Source organism: Saccopteryx leptura, chromosome 3, assembly GCF_036850995.1.
Source record: "Saccopteryx leptura isolate mSacLep1 chromosome 3, mSacLep1_pri_phased_curated, whole genome shotgun sequence".
Classification (NCBI taxonomy): Eukaryota; Metazoa; Chordata; class Mammalia; order Chiroptera; family Emballonuridae; genus Saccopteryx; species Saccopteryx leptura.
The window spans coordinates 14,051,693-14,066,864 of record NC_089505.1 but is presented as its reverse complement, the minus strand read 5'-3'; the positions used below and the strand labels follow the sequence as shown (position 1 = coordinate 14,066,864).

General features: G+C 41.3%; 1 protein-coding gene across 2 annotated transcripts in view; it reads right to left on the bottom strand.

Annotated features, from left to right (window-relative positions):
- Nucleotides 1-15,172, bottom strand: part of SYNE1 (spectrin repeat containing nuclear envelope protein 1) — a 446,717-nt gene that overhangs the window by 425,098 nt on the left and 6,447 nt on the right. For both annotated transcript variants that reach the window (XM_066372972.1, XM_066372973.1), the window contains exon 2: nt 12,225-12,498. In XM_066372972.1, coding sequence (XP_066229069.1) covers nt 12,225-12,291 — 67 coding nt within the window. In that variant the 5' untranslated portion in view covers nt 12,292-12,498. The remainder of the gene's footprint in view (nt 1-12,224; nt 12,499-15,172) is intronic.

Below are 15,172 nucleotides of genomic sequence, written 5' to 3'. Positions count from 1 at the left end.
AATACTGAAGCAATACACACATCAACCTCAATTAGGTGAAATGAGACAATCTGTGAGAACCCTCAGGAAAGTAGAGAAGCTGGAAATGTACGCTCTAACGATATAATTAGTATACTTCTTGGCAAAATAAACTCATGGCTCATAAAATAGTAAGTCCATCAACAACAACAAAAAAACTTCACAAGAAAAATCCTGGAAATCACAAAATTCTACCAAGTCAGTAAACAAGTCAACAGTATAATAAAAAGTAAGCAGATAAAAAGGTTCCACGTGACTAATGCTGGTGACATGTGAGTGGAAAGGAAGCAGAGAATGAAGGACAATTGTATAATTCGGGGTAAATATATTTTTTAAGCGTGGGTGGAGACCAGTGTTTACTAAACATGGAAGATTAATATCAGGAGAGGAAGGAATTGTTTGTTTTTAATCCAAGAGGCCATTGTGAACAATGGAAAAAAAAAAAGAACATAAGTTGTCATAGAAACCATTTAAAAGATACTGAAGCAAACTTCAGTATATCTGAGGAATTCAAAATCTTACATAAATCATTTGACCCTGACCCTGTCTGAGGCAGTAGTCAACTTCATTTTCTCCCAGATATTTCCATTTATTTATCTGAGTAGAAACACACAGAGAATTATAATTTGCCTATCCTTAGCATTATGGCAAAGCTGCACATATTCTTAACATGATAACTTCTCAACTGTTTAAATCAGTGCATGATTAACTGAATACCTGTGATTGGTAAGTGCTTAATTAAATTACAGAATATCATACAAAAATCAGGAACTAAGTGTTTAGGTGTGAATGTCACAAAAGAGATGTGTCAATGTTCTCATCAGCCCCAATTGAAAAGAAAATAGAAGAGAAAAATAACTTGGGATGTGAATTGGTTTTTAGGGTTCTTAAGATATACGAGGGATTTATCACATAAAATAGAAATTCTAGTGTTTTTCTTTTCCCATTACAGGTATCTATTACCCTAAATTACACATTAATGCCACCCCGAAGTTCCTGGGCACTTGTGTGATGTTTATCCCTCTTACAGAGGCTAACCCAAGGCCCCAGGTCTGATCCAACCCATGCAGGGGTAACTAGACACCAACTCAGTTAAAGATCTTCTTAAATGCAAGTGTGGTTTTCCAGTTACTGTACTTTTGGGAAGGGTCCAATACTAAACTTGATGGAGAGGAAATCTCAGAGCCCTCATAATGTTTCAGATAGTTAAACACCTATAATGTCACATTTCCCTTTTTCTCTTTCTAGAAACTGTGTCTAGAGGAGCTAATTGAACAAAAACCAAAGCAATGAAAAGAGATGATACTGACTCCACGAAGATTTTCTCCAAATATGAGAGAAGTGCTATTAGTTTTGTGGTGTGGAAAGAATCTAGAAAAGTAATGTCAAGGGGTGCTATGAAAATGTATGAGGAGGGGATGGACAAAGAAGGAAGGCACTGAGTAGGAAGTCTCGCACACACATGCCCACAATGACATCAACAGGAGCACCATTCTTATAAGGACCATCTGTCAGTCCAAGCAAGGGGCCCCAACTCCACAAGAATAGAAAATTGACTAGGGCCTGAGTGAGTGGCTCTTTAGCCTTAGGATACATTTTTGATTAGGCTCTACTGAATTATATTTAATAAATTCTGAAGGTCCTTTAAAAATATATCTAGATTTTTATTATATCTATCCCCTATCCACTATTTAAAATGTAATTCAAGTCACTCTTACCTCTCTCATCAAAATTACCTCTCTTGGCCCTGGCCGCCGGTTGGCTCAGCGGTAGAGCGTCGGCCTGGCGTGCGGGGGACCTGGGTTCGATTCCTGGCCAGGGCACATAGGAGAAGCGCCCATTTGCTTCTCCACCCCCCCCCCCTTCCTCTCTGTCTCTCTCTTCCCCTCCCGCAGCCAAGGCTCCATTGGAGCAAAGATGGCCCGGGCGCTGGGGATGGCTCCTTGGCCTCTGCCCCAGGCGCTAGAGTGGCTCTGGTCATGGCAGAGCGACGCCCCGGAAGGGCAGAGCATCGCCCCCTGGTGGGCAGAGTGTCACCCCTGGTGGGCGTGCCGGGTGGATCTTGGTCCGGCGCATGCGGGAGTCTGTCTGACTGTCTCTCCCTGTTTCCAGCTTCAGAAAAATACAAAAATACAAAAAAAAAAAATTACCTCTCTCCTGGTCTGTTTCCGCCATTGCATATTCAGATGATATTAAATATATTCACTCAACAAATACTTAGGAAGTATCAACATTATAAAATGTACTATGTGAGTCAATGTGTAAGGCACTGATGTAAATTTGACTCAATTTCTGCCCCTCTCTTCTTGGAGTGGGTGGATTAGACACAGAGATGTTACATAATGCAAATAAATATTAAATTGCGTGACAGTTCTACAAAGCGCTAAAGGAATTCCTACAGAGAAGAGAGAATTTCTGATTCTATTTTCAAGAAAGCTGTCACTGAGGAGGCTTTGAAGAGGAGTCTTGAGTTGGGCCTTGAAGGTAAGCTGAGTTTTGGAAGCTGTCAACAGAGCTCTTTCCTGAAAGGACTCCAGGAGGAGACGGAAGAGTCAGGGCTCCCACGGGGCACTGCAAGTTTTGTCATGTGGCGGATATCCAGGGTTAGGTAGGGGAGCAAGAGGAGACAATTGCTGGACAACTAAGATGGAGTTGGAACAGGGAAGCCATTTGACCAATTAACATAATTTTAGCATTTGCAAATCTTTGTTCGTTTGGATTCAACAGTTTTCTCTTTCTGTTTGAGAGAGACCCAGTATTTTTACAGACCACAGAAGGTCCTGAAGGCCTCAGGCACTTTCTCCGTCCGTAATGCAGGATGGAGGACGGGGCATCAGATACATGCAAATTCTTTAACACATTGAAAAGTAATAGGAACATGGAATAGACCTTTAGGATTTAAAGGGCTACAGTTACAAAAACACCCACATCTGAGAGGTTAACATAGTCAGCCATTGAGCCTGCGTGTGTGTCCTTAAAGTAATTTTATGGTCAAAACTAATTCTGACCTTAAAAATTCAGGTAAACCCCTCATTCAAAGAGGGCAAACAAAGTAGGATCAAATTTAACTGGTTGCTTCCTCTGCTTTTACATGTCTTGACTAATTTCATCTTCAATTTATTAAAATGGGGATTGTGATGGATCCATTTATGCATCAAATATTTACTTAACTACAGTGTTTCACAATATAAAAAAATGATCATTGCTTTGTGCTGAAAATTGTGTTCTATTTAAATTCAAGATACAATTATACAACATTCATTGTGGAAGGAGAGTAAACCAAATGGAGAATTTCAGCCTAAATACAATAAATGGATTTTTGTCATTGTTTTGTGGTTTAATGCAAAGAATCATTAAGACAGAGTAATAAATTAAAAAACTTAAAATCTCTCAAGACACTATAAAAAATTAGAATCTTCACAAGATCGCAAACAATTCCTTTCCCCATGCTTATTCAATATTAAATTAAAAGAAAATTGCATTTTCATTATGTATTTAGCACTGCTTATGATATTTCTGAGTCACCTTTTTTGCTACTCTGAGGTTTTCTTTCATCTCAGTGTAATGGACTTATAGGAAATATTAAACCAAAAATCTTTCTATGTTTAGGAGGAGGCCTATCATTATTTTTTACTGAACAGTTAGCAAATGTCATATGTATGTCTCTAAGAGTCAATGTTTATCTTTTATTCTCATTGGTTTTCTTTGAATTAATTCACACATTTCAACATTCAGAGTTTGTCCTGTAGTCATAGTCAGTAATCCTACTTTTCTATTAATTGACCTCTATCTGATACCTGAGCCTTCCCATTTCAATCCTGTCTGGAATCTACCACTTGTTCCATAAAACTGCATTGATTCCCCTGTCTTGTAAGAACCAATAGTGATACGTTCATTTAAAAGTCCTTAAAGTTTAGTAGATTATCTTCAAATGAAAAAATGTATGTGATAAAAGTCAACAAATTCTTTTAAAGCAAATACTGTGTTACAAGCACTATGAAAAGTTACAGAGAGCCTTAAACTCTTGTCACTTAAGAGAATTTGTTATCTGAAGAGTTTAGACATTTATTTTTTCAGATGTGTCTATAAACTAAATGACTCCATAAGCCACCTCTCAAGTACATCCCCTTAGCCTTTAAGAGCAAAAAACGTAAGCACTATTACGTGCATTTAAAATTTTAATGGCCCTGGCTGGCTTGCTCAGTCCGTTAGAACATTGTCTTAATACACCAAGGTTGCCAGTTCGATCCCTGGTCAGGGCACATAAGGGAAGTGACCAATGAACGCACAACTAAGTGGAACAACAAATGAATTCTCTCTGTTTCCCCCTGTCTCTCTAAAACCAGTCAATAAACAGTTTTTTTAAATATTGGGAGCTGCCTGACCTGTGGTGGCGCAGTAGATAAAGCATCGACCTGGAATGCTGAGGTTGCTGGTTTGAAACCTCTGGCTTGCCTGGTCAAGGCACATATGGGAATTGATGCTTCCTGCTCCTCCCCCTGTTCTCTCTATCTCTTCCTCTCTCTCTAATAAAAATGAATAAACAAAATCTAGGAAAAAAAATAAAATATTGGGAGCTATCTTTAAAAAATAAAATAAAATTTAACACCCTTGTATTATACTATTATCTCTGTATTTGCTTTTAAGGTTATATTTAAATTGATCAAAGTTGCAGAAACATTCATTATTCTTAAGATCAAATGAAGTTCTGCATTGCAGTCTGTTTGTTCATCCATAATTCAAAATCCCAGCCTAAAACATTATGCTCAGACAAGCACACATATTGGCAAAGGTGAAATATTGAACAGCTACAGTAGCCCCTAAATTATATAGCAATCTGTGTGTGCACTTTAATTTTCTAGCACTAGAAATAAAAATTAAAAGCAAAAAAAAAGCCAACAATTATTGTTATAAGCTAAATAAGTAGAAGAGTAAAGCCAAGTTGCCATTATTCAAAGCTACATGCTTTTTTTTCTTTTAAGAAAGAGAGAGAGAGAGAGAGATAAGGACAAAGACAAGCAAGAAGGGAGAGAGAGGAGAAGCGTCAATTCTTCGTTGAGGCATCTTAGTTGTTCATTGATTGCTTTCTCATATGTGCCTTGACTGCAGGCCTTCAGCAGACCAAGTAACCCCTTGCTGGAGCCAGCGACCTTGGGTCCAAGCTGGTGAACTTTGGGCTCAAGCCAGCGACCATGGGGTCATGTCTATGATCTCATGCTCAAGCCAGTGACCTCGGGGTTTTGAACCTAGGTCCTCTGCATCTCAGGCTCATGCACTATCTACTGTGCCACCGGTTGGTCAAGCAAAGTTACATGCTTTTTATTAGTGATATGTAGATCTGCTATGACAATAACACCCAAGACAGGGGAAAAGCATTTGTAGTCAGATTACCCATCCAGGCAAAGAAAAGGGGATTCTAGAAGAATGTTTTCATAAATTTACACTTTAAAAAATAGCAACTCTGGTTCTATTTAAGTTAATAGAAAATTATTTTTCCTCAAATTAATTCCCTCATTGAGTGTCTTCATTATCTGGGCCAGTGGTCAGCAAACTCATTAGTCAACAGAGCCAAATATCAACAGGACAATGATTGAAATTTCTTTTGAGAGCCAAATTTTTTAAACTTAAACTACATATATAGGTAGGTACATTCCTTATCGAGGTAGTGCACACACGTGGTATTTTGTGGAAGAGCCACACTCAAGGGGCCAAAGAGCCGCATGTGGCTCGCGAGCCGCAGTTTGCCGAACAGGGATCTGGGTGATAAATGCCAGCCTTTCATCTCTAAGGACCTTGGTCACTGGTTTGGAGAAGCCAACAGGCAAGCAGGGTTACTAAATACCCTTGGCAGAAGCCAGGACTCCTCTGTCCGGGGATGTTGACTCTTGCTTGGGCTCCAAGCATCAGTAAGCTGCACACCTAGAACAGAGACCAGGAGGAGACGTGCCCCTCCTACCCCTTACCAGCAGAATTCACTCAGCAGATCAACATGCTAATGACACATCTGCTAGATGCCCTTCACTTCTGGGTTCATTTTGTCTCCACTGAAGTGGGCTAGGCTAAAGGTGGCAGTGCACATCTTATATTTTGTAGCCACTAATAACCAATGTATGTGTGAAGCAACTGATGCTAAAAGCTAATGATAACTATCCAGTGCTCAGGAATGTTGTCTCCCTCTAAACTGTAAGGTTTGTTGTTATACATTCACAGGTTACGTTAGGACATGATGCAATGCTGTCTTTGACTAGAAAAGAAAATATAATTTATACTCTAAGTATAGTCACTTCACTACGTAGTAAAGTTACTAGTTTTATACGGCACAGAATATATGACTATTATGATTCTTCCCAATAGCTGAAAAACTTGTAACAAATTATCAGGCCTGTGCCTTCCAATCCAATTCCCTTCCATGGCTACTGATAGAGCTCACCATATCAAGTATGTATTTATAGTTTTCAAAGCACTGAAAACTGGGCCTGACCTGTGGTGGCGCAGTGGATAAAGCGTCGACCTGGAAATGCTAAGGTCGTGGGTTTGAAACCCTGGGCTTGCCTGGTCAAGGCACATATGGGAATTGATGCTTCCAGCTCCTCCCCACCTTCTCTCTCTGTCTCTCTCTCCCTCTCTCTCTCTCTCTCTCTCTCTCTCTCCCTTTCTCTCTTTTCTCTAAAATGAATAAAAAAAAAAAAGTACCTCTGGTTTATTATCTCCCGGAGCTTGATAACAATCCCGAGAGCGGAGTCAGGAGAACGTCCATGCTTTGCAAGTGGGGTCCCTAAGTGCACAGATGTTAAATACTCCCTGTGCTTCCACAACTGAGAGATGGGGGTAGGGACTCCAATGTTGCTTCTACTCTACACGTCTCAAGAAGAACCACTTAAATATTCACCACAAAAAAATATAAAATAAAAACTCCTCTCTCTCCTCACTGCTAACCATTACCTTTAAAAAAAAAATTGGCATACAAACCAAAATAAGAATAAAATATCTAGGATCATATCTGATTTTGAATTAAGGTTTTGTTTTCATATTTACTCTTTATCATTTCCCTTTATTGCCAGTCTCATCCAGAGAATTTCCACATTAAATAGACTCGAAGGGAAATCCGCTTTATTACCGAATTCCTTCCCCACAGTTTGTAAGGGACCTACAGGTTTCCTCTCTATTATTTCAAAGATCAGGTCACTAAGGCACAAAATGCACAAAACGTTCAGTCGCTTGCACCCAGGCAAACAGCCGGGACAGACACAGAAGAATGAACCCCAAGTTCAGTGTTTCATCTAGCCAAGTAAAGACATACAACTTAGATTGGAAATCCTTGGCACTGGGAAGACCCAGTCCGAGGTCTCCACAGCCCGTATGGAGAAGGTCTATACCAGGGGTCCCCAAACTTTTTACACAGGGAGCCAGTTCACTGTCCCTCAGACCGTTGGAGGGCCGGACTATAAAAAAACTATGAACAAATCCCTATGCACAATACACATATCTTATTTTAAAGTAAAAAAACAAAATGGGAACAAATACAATATTTAGAATAGAGAACAAGTAAATTTAAATCAACAAACTGACCAGTATTTCAATGGGAACTATGCTCCTCTCACTGACCACCAATGAAAGAGGTGCCCCTTCCGGGTGTGCGGCAGGGGGGGTGGGGTGGATAAATGGCCTTAGGGGGCCGCATGCGGCCCGCGGGCCGTAGTTTGGGGACCTCTGGTATACCCACACAGTCAACAGAGATTGCTTCTTTTATTCAGCCAGGCTCCCTCCGGCATGTCCAGTGGGATCTTAAAACAATAAATGTGAAACAAGCACCCCGCGCACTGAAGCATCAAAAACCTGTCCAGGCAGATAAAAATGAGTGGGGGGTCACGTGACCGCAGGAGTTTCGGGTTTCTAGTCAGATGGTGAAACTCTCAGTTTCACTCATCTTCTAATTTTCTAAAGCTGGGACCATGCTCCGGGCCATTAATATCCAGATTTAAGAGTTTGGTCTGAATTTGAAAGTCAAGCGTGCTCAACAGAAAATAAATGCTATGCACATCAAGTCCATTGCAAGCCAAGGAAGTGGGGTTAGGACAGATGAATACCATGGCCGGGGCACAAAGCCACATCGACCACTTGCTGGAGAGTCTAGAAAACCTGAAGGTCAGACCATAACATTATTTTTCAGCTCTCTTGACAAAGACTAGAGCGAATCCCTGCTAACTTTGGATACTTTTATATTCTAAAAATATACATTTGAAGTCCGGGAGAGGTCGCGTGGGAATAGTGAGAGGGAAGCAATATTTTCAAACATCTGTAGATGATGATTATTTTTATGGTTCAAGGAAGGTACATGCTTAAAGAAAATTCACAATTAGGAATTCATTTCCGTGCTGCCATAACATTTCGCTGTTGATTCCCTCGCAGAACACGGTTTGCTTTTAGAGAACGAGCACAGGGAAGGAACGGTTCTGACCCACAGGCTGCCACTGGCCACTAATCATACCACGTCATTTCGCCTCTCTGGGCCTCTTGGCCTCATTTGTTTAGAGACTTTCTGTACTTCTAAGGGCGTTCGCATTGGGATAAGTAAGCCACACTGGTGAACTTATTTCACAATAATATACAGTCATTTGTTCACCATTGTCAGGACAACCTTATCGGGGCACTGTCATAGTGGTGTACAGTCACCTGTTATTGAAGGACAGTCTGCAATAACTCTGAATTCTCACCAGACACTGAATAACCATCAAGGCCACACTAACGCACACTCAAAACCAAAATAAGAACTTTGTCTTCTTCCTACATAAAGAGGACAGAATCTTAAAATAGCACCGGTTAGTGTGAAAACACTGGGCTACGAGACATTTTGCTATTCCTTGTTATAGTTTCATAAAATTGGATAAAAATGCAAGCAAATTGAAAAGGTTCTGAGATAAACTGGTATTTTTTTTTCTATACTGATACTTTTGAGTCAGAAGTCAAGGTTATGCCTCCTCCTGCCCCCAAAGCAGTATTAGTTCGGGTCACAGCAGAACTGGCTAAGTGAAACCCAAGTACGGTATGTCATATGATATCAACTCATGGTAATCAGGGATTTTGCATTTGTCAGTTGTAGCAGGTAACAGAAGACAACTTTGGCTCCTTACATAGAGAGGGTACTATTGGAAAGATATAGTCGTGTTAGAAATAATGTAAAACTGAGGGTTGAGGCCTGACCTGTGGTGGCGCAGTGGATAAAGCATCGACCTGGAAATGCTGACGTCGCCGGTTCGAAACCCTGGGCTTGCCTGGTCAAGGCACATATGGGAGTTGATGCTTCCTGCTCCTCCCCCCGTCTCTCTCTCTCTCCTCTCTCTCTCTCTCTCTCTCTCTGTCTCTCTCTCTCCCCCTCTCTCTCTCCTCTCTAAAATGAATAAATAAAATTTAAAAATAAACTGAGGGTTGAAGGGGGAGGAACTAGGGCATCGTCTCTGAGAATATGTGTATCAGGTGCTGACGGTCAGAACTGGGCTGAGTCAGCTCTAAACATTATGTTTATTGTTGATCTTGTGCACATCCCTTACCTAGAGGGAAGCACCGTCTATCCACCTAACTAAGAAGAATATTTCCCAATAGGCTATTATACAGAAGTAAGACAGAACTATGTCTAGCCTCTCTGATTCTGATGTGTTTACAACATAATACACGCATGATAACTCTTAAAGAATCTAACTAAGACTTTAATTGTGTTTAATCTTAGGTTAACAAAGCAACTTTCAAATTTTCTTAATCCTCAGCCTGAATATGTCAATATTTGCTTTTGGTACATTCCACAGAGCCTCGGAGAGATGAAGAAAGGGCCCGAGTTCTGGGGAAAACTTATTTGGTAAGTAGTAAGTACATTGCATTTTTCTGTTTGATAAATAGAGTCAGTGTCATTCTTTACTGAACCTATAAATGATTCTGTGCTTGCAAGAACTTCTTGAAGAACTAGAGGTGGCACCCCATATATTAAAACTAATGACCCGCCAAACAGTTACAATTTAACAAATTAACATAACTTGACACACACACAAATTCAAAATAACTGTGCTATGTGCAAAATAGTCATAGAATTTACTAGAAGTTCTAGTTTACAGCACACTTCAGCAAGTACAATCCGGTAAAGGGCCAGAAGATAAAAGTTATATGATGAACTCTTGTTTCCTTCAGTTTTGCTAGTACATGGCTATTTGCATCTTCTTACTTGAAGATAATGTTGAAAGTCTAAATTGTGAGTTTGAGACTTTCTGTTCTTACCACCAACCAAGGCCCTGTGTCATATGCTCATTGGGCTTATGGGATAAAAAAGAAAGGAGATGCCAGCCATGGGTTTCAATGGGTGATTGAACAAAATGTGCTGGAAAGTGTCTTCACACACAGCTGCTAAAGGCAGACACACTCCAGAATGAGGAGAAGCCCCAGGCTCCAGGGACTTCTTGTGTCTCATCTGCACTTCCTCTAGGATGGCCCTACCCCCAAAATCCTGCCTCGAACCCAAATTTCTAGGGATATAAAGTTTCCTGAGTCAATATCACTTGATTTTACTTCTCTGCTGCTCGGACATAGTCTATCTGTCTATTATTCTATCTATCTATCTATATTTTTTTCTGTAATTAAATTTATTGGGATGACACTCGTTAACATAACTATAAATATATAGGTTTCAGGTGTCCGATTCTACAACATATCTCTGTACACCATAAAACTCACTCAGGGATACATAGTGTATACTGAAGTGACCCCCTGGGAGTTTCCCTGGGGGTTCTGTGGCCATGACATGTAGAGTGCGAGTTGATGACAATTGGCACCATGCAGTTAGGTAATCCTCTCTCTCTGTCTTCTCTCTTGGGCACAGCCAGCTCCATGACCCTGGTTAGCACAAGCTCTGACTTGCAAGCTCCTCCCTTCCTCAGTGGGGAAATCAATGGTAGTTTCAACAGCTTTTAGAGTCAGTGACTCCTACCTGCCCTTTAGCAGAAAAGGAAGAACTTCCCAGCCAGGCAAGAATCAAACTTCTACTGAGGGAGTATGATGCTGTGTCCTGGAGATACATCAGAAGGACTCGGTTCGCACCCCTGAGAAGCTCCTATCCCGGGAGAAAAATGAGTCCAGAGGCCATCCCAGGGTACCGAGCAGGTGCCCAGACGGAGATGAACACTGGCTGCAGAGGAAGTAGAGAGAAAGGCTATCTGTCCCAGGGTGTGCACTACAGCTGAGTCTTGAACAATAAGTAGATGCCAGTCAGGGGGCAGCTGAGAAGAAGTAGATGTCAGGGAGAATGACAGCATGATGACCCAGAGCCTTAAGGGTGTTAGTCAAAGACCACAGGGGGGGAGAGGAGCAGTGGGGGGAGGTAAAATGACAGCAGCAGGCAGAGAGGGGGGTCATGGGGTCCTCATCTTCCATGACAAAGAGCTTGGAATTTGTGCCTAATTAGGAGGAAGAGGACAGACCATGGCCTTTAAGCTGCAGCCACCTATAACTTCACCTTCAGCCTGGCCTTTTAGCCTCAGGCCATTTTCCATTTACTTATGTCTCATTAAATCACCTGCCCTGATATGTGATATGAGCATAACACACACTCCACATATAAACATTCTGCCTCTTTTCAAACTTGAAATCTGCAGCAGAAATGGGAGAGATGGTGGTGTTTATCTGTGCCTCAGTCTAGACAAGCCCTTCATTACCCACTTTAGGCAGTTAACACAGTCCCAGGGGTTAGTCTTGGCATTGTTGTTACACTTGCAAATAGGAAAGGGCTAAAGAATACATTTCAGACAGTAAGTAACCCCCCCCCCCCCCAAAGAAATGAGAACTGAACAATGTGAGAATGTAATGGTGAGGTTTCTAGGACCATTGCCCACTTGGACAGAATGCGACAGACACTTTTTGGAGGAGTGGGGGAATGATTATTTAGAGTTGGAAAGGACATGGTCGCTATTTACTTTATGTTTCAATTGTTAAGAAAGGCAACCAGGAATGTGATACACTGTTATTAACTGACAACTGAATATAAATCAGGACATTCTCTTCTAGTCCTCAATATTTTCCTGCATTGATTCCCTTCTGGTTAATATCCATGATCTTCTACCCTCCCCATTTACAAATGCTTTTCTGCCATTTAGAACCATGGTGATAAACTGGTACTTAAAGCATAGAAGAGACAAAACCCAAGAGCCCCGGCCGTTTCTGTCCCTTACCTTGCAGCCTCTGCATCACATTGGCGATGTCCCGAGGGGACCGAGAGGCCGACCTGGAGGCTGCCATGGTCCCTGCTGGAGCACGGGACCAACAGCAGACTCCTTACTCCAGGCAGGGCAGACTACGCCGCTCTAGAAAACATACTGGAACTTCATTAGATCCGTGGATCCCAAGCACTGGTGGGGGTCGGTGAGGAGACAGCACTTCCAAAAATTAAACCTCTTCTTTTCCTTCTTTTGTTTTAAGATTATTCTCTTACGTGAATTCAGGAACCTGAAAAAAACAAATAGAAAAGGTACAATATTTTTATACTGCTCACAAAAAAAGGGGATGTTTTATCGTTTCGTATTCATTTTGAAATAACCCCTTATCTATATAGATATATATAGATATATAAAAAATATAGATATATAAAAAATTTATGTAGTTCACCATCGTGCTAAAATGAGAACTACTTCTATTCAGTTTGAATAGATGATTCATTACCATGTGAAATAACTAATGTGAACATATTTATAAACTACAAAGTATTAAGTAAATATAAATTTTTATGAGAGTTGATTTAAAAAACACATACTCAAAACATATACATTAAAATTGGCAGCTCAAAGGATAAATGCTCACTGTTATTCCATGGTTTCTATTTAAACTATCAACGTTCTCCAGTGATCTCTGAAAGTGAAAGTACTTCATGCTCTGAGTGTATTTCTCATTACTCACAGGCTGTGCTAGCCTGCTTTGCATAACACATTTTGCTGTATCATTTGCACAGTTTCCAAGAATGAGATAAAATCTTAGCTCCTAATAACAATTTGATGAATTAAAACATGTAAATGCAAAACCGTTCCATTCCAAAAATTTGAATTTGAAACATTCTGGTTTTAGAAGTCAAAATAGGTTTGGTGTAGTGTTACTTCTCTGCAAACAGAAAGATTCTAAAGTAAGTTGTAAGGCTGGATTAGGGGTGGGTTAAGCAGACAAGACATTTCCCTTCTAACTTCCTCTTGAATTCTCTGCTTCAGTCAAATTTCATTCACAATTCTTCACAGTGGGAAGGGAAGAAGAGGTAAGAGAGTAGTTGCTGAAATTTTGACATTGAGACAGGAACTTGGAACAAGGATTTTCTAGCCCTAGGGTTAGTTGAAGAGAGAGTCTTGCCACAAATCAAATAATTAATGACAGAAAGGAGAGTATACAAAATGTACCCAGGAAAAGAAACTTAACGAAGGGGCTAAACTAAGGGGCCTACGTGAGAGTGACACATTATGACAGTTCACATTATCTGTGCGTTATGATGATGAAGGTGAAGAAAAGGAATGAGACAGGGGCAGGAAAAGCACAGCACGTGCATGTGGGATGGTCCACTGGCCCGGAGGAAAACAGAAACTAAGAGGGGTCTATGAGCGCTATCAAAATATCTACTGTAACCTGAATGTGCACAAACAGTGTTATGCATAAAGGATTGGTTAAATAGTAGAGCATAATTACAATTGATTTTCAGATTATTAAATGATTAATAATAGTAAATAATGGTTTCTGGTTAGAATGCAGAAATGGGCTCTGGCCGGTTGGCTCAGTGGTAGAGCGTCGGCCTGGCATGCGGAAGTCCCGGGTTCGATTCCCGGCCAGGGCACACAGGAGAAGCGCCCATCTGCTTCTCCACCCCTCCCCCTCTCCTTCCTCTCTGTCTCTCTCTTCCCCTCCCGCAGCCAAGGCTCCATTGGAGCAAAGATGGCCCGGGCGCTGAGGATGGCTCTGTGGCCTCTGCCTCAGGCACTAGACTGGCTCTGGTCGCAGCAGAGCGACACCCGGATGGGCAGAGCATCGCCCCCTGGTGGGCGTGCCGGGTGGATCCCGGTCGGGCGCATGCGGGAGTCTGTCTGACTGCCTCCCCGTTTCCAGCTTCAGAAAAATAAAAAATAAATAAAAAGAATGCAGAAATGCAAAGCTGATTGTGATATCTTTTAGATGACCATTTCAGAAAAGATGCAAAACACTGCACACTGCTCCTGCTCCATGTGAAAAAGCATCGGAAAGCTGTGCTGGAGCAAGAAAGGTGTCCTGGTCACTCAGCGAGTTAGGGGAGGAGGGTGGGTGGCGTGAATAGCATTAAATGATAAAAGGAAGAGGCAGACATCTCTTGGTTACTTGAAGCATATCTACTAGATGTAGACTCAATACTTGGCAGCTTCTGGGCTGCAGGGGTGGCTGTCCTAGTGACTCTCAGAGGACACGTAATTACTCATGGCTGGCCTGTCACACATCAAGGCCTACAGCCCTGCAGTAATTGTGTGCCCATTAGCAGCCTTCATCTCCTGGAAGAAAATATTCCACCTGCTCACATGCAAAAGGTACCTTAATTTGAAAAGTAGGAGGCAGTGATAAATGCTGAGGGATCTAAAAGTGGGTCCTCTAAGCTGTCAGCAAGTTACATTCTCCAAACACATTATAACGTGCTAAAATCTATCTATCTATCTATCTATCTATCTATCTATCTATCTATCTATCTATCTATCTATCTATAATCTGTCTGCCTGTCTACATATATACTAAGCAGGGATGAGGAAAGAAATTCCTTTGAATTCAGCGACCCCACACCAAGCACCAAGCCAGGCTCCACACTGGAGTTCACAGATGATTAAGACATGCCCACCACCATCAATCAAGAATTATGGAAGTAGAAGAGTTTTTTAAACCATTGTGTTACAGACCACCATGTTTCCACCCTCTTCTAGTTCACAATCATGTTGCGCAATAGATTAGTACCTCTTTCGATACCACATAAAACTCAGAATTTATCTGCTGTGTCCAACGTCAGCATCTGCATCCACTCTTCTACTACAATATAAATAATGCGTTCTGCATGTCAGAGCTCCATGCCAGGGGCACTAAGATGGACAGGACGTACTATCTACTTCTTTGAGGAGCTTAGAACATAATGAGAGAT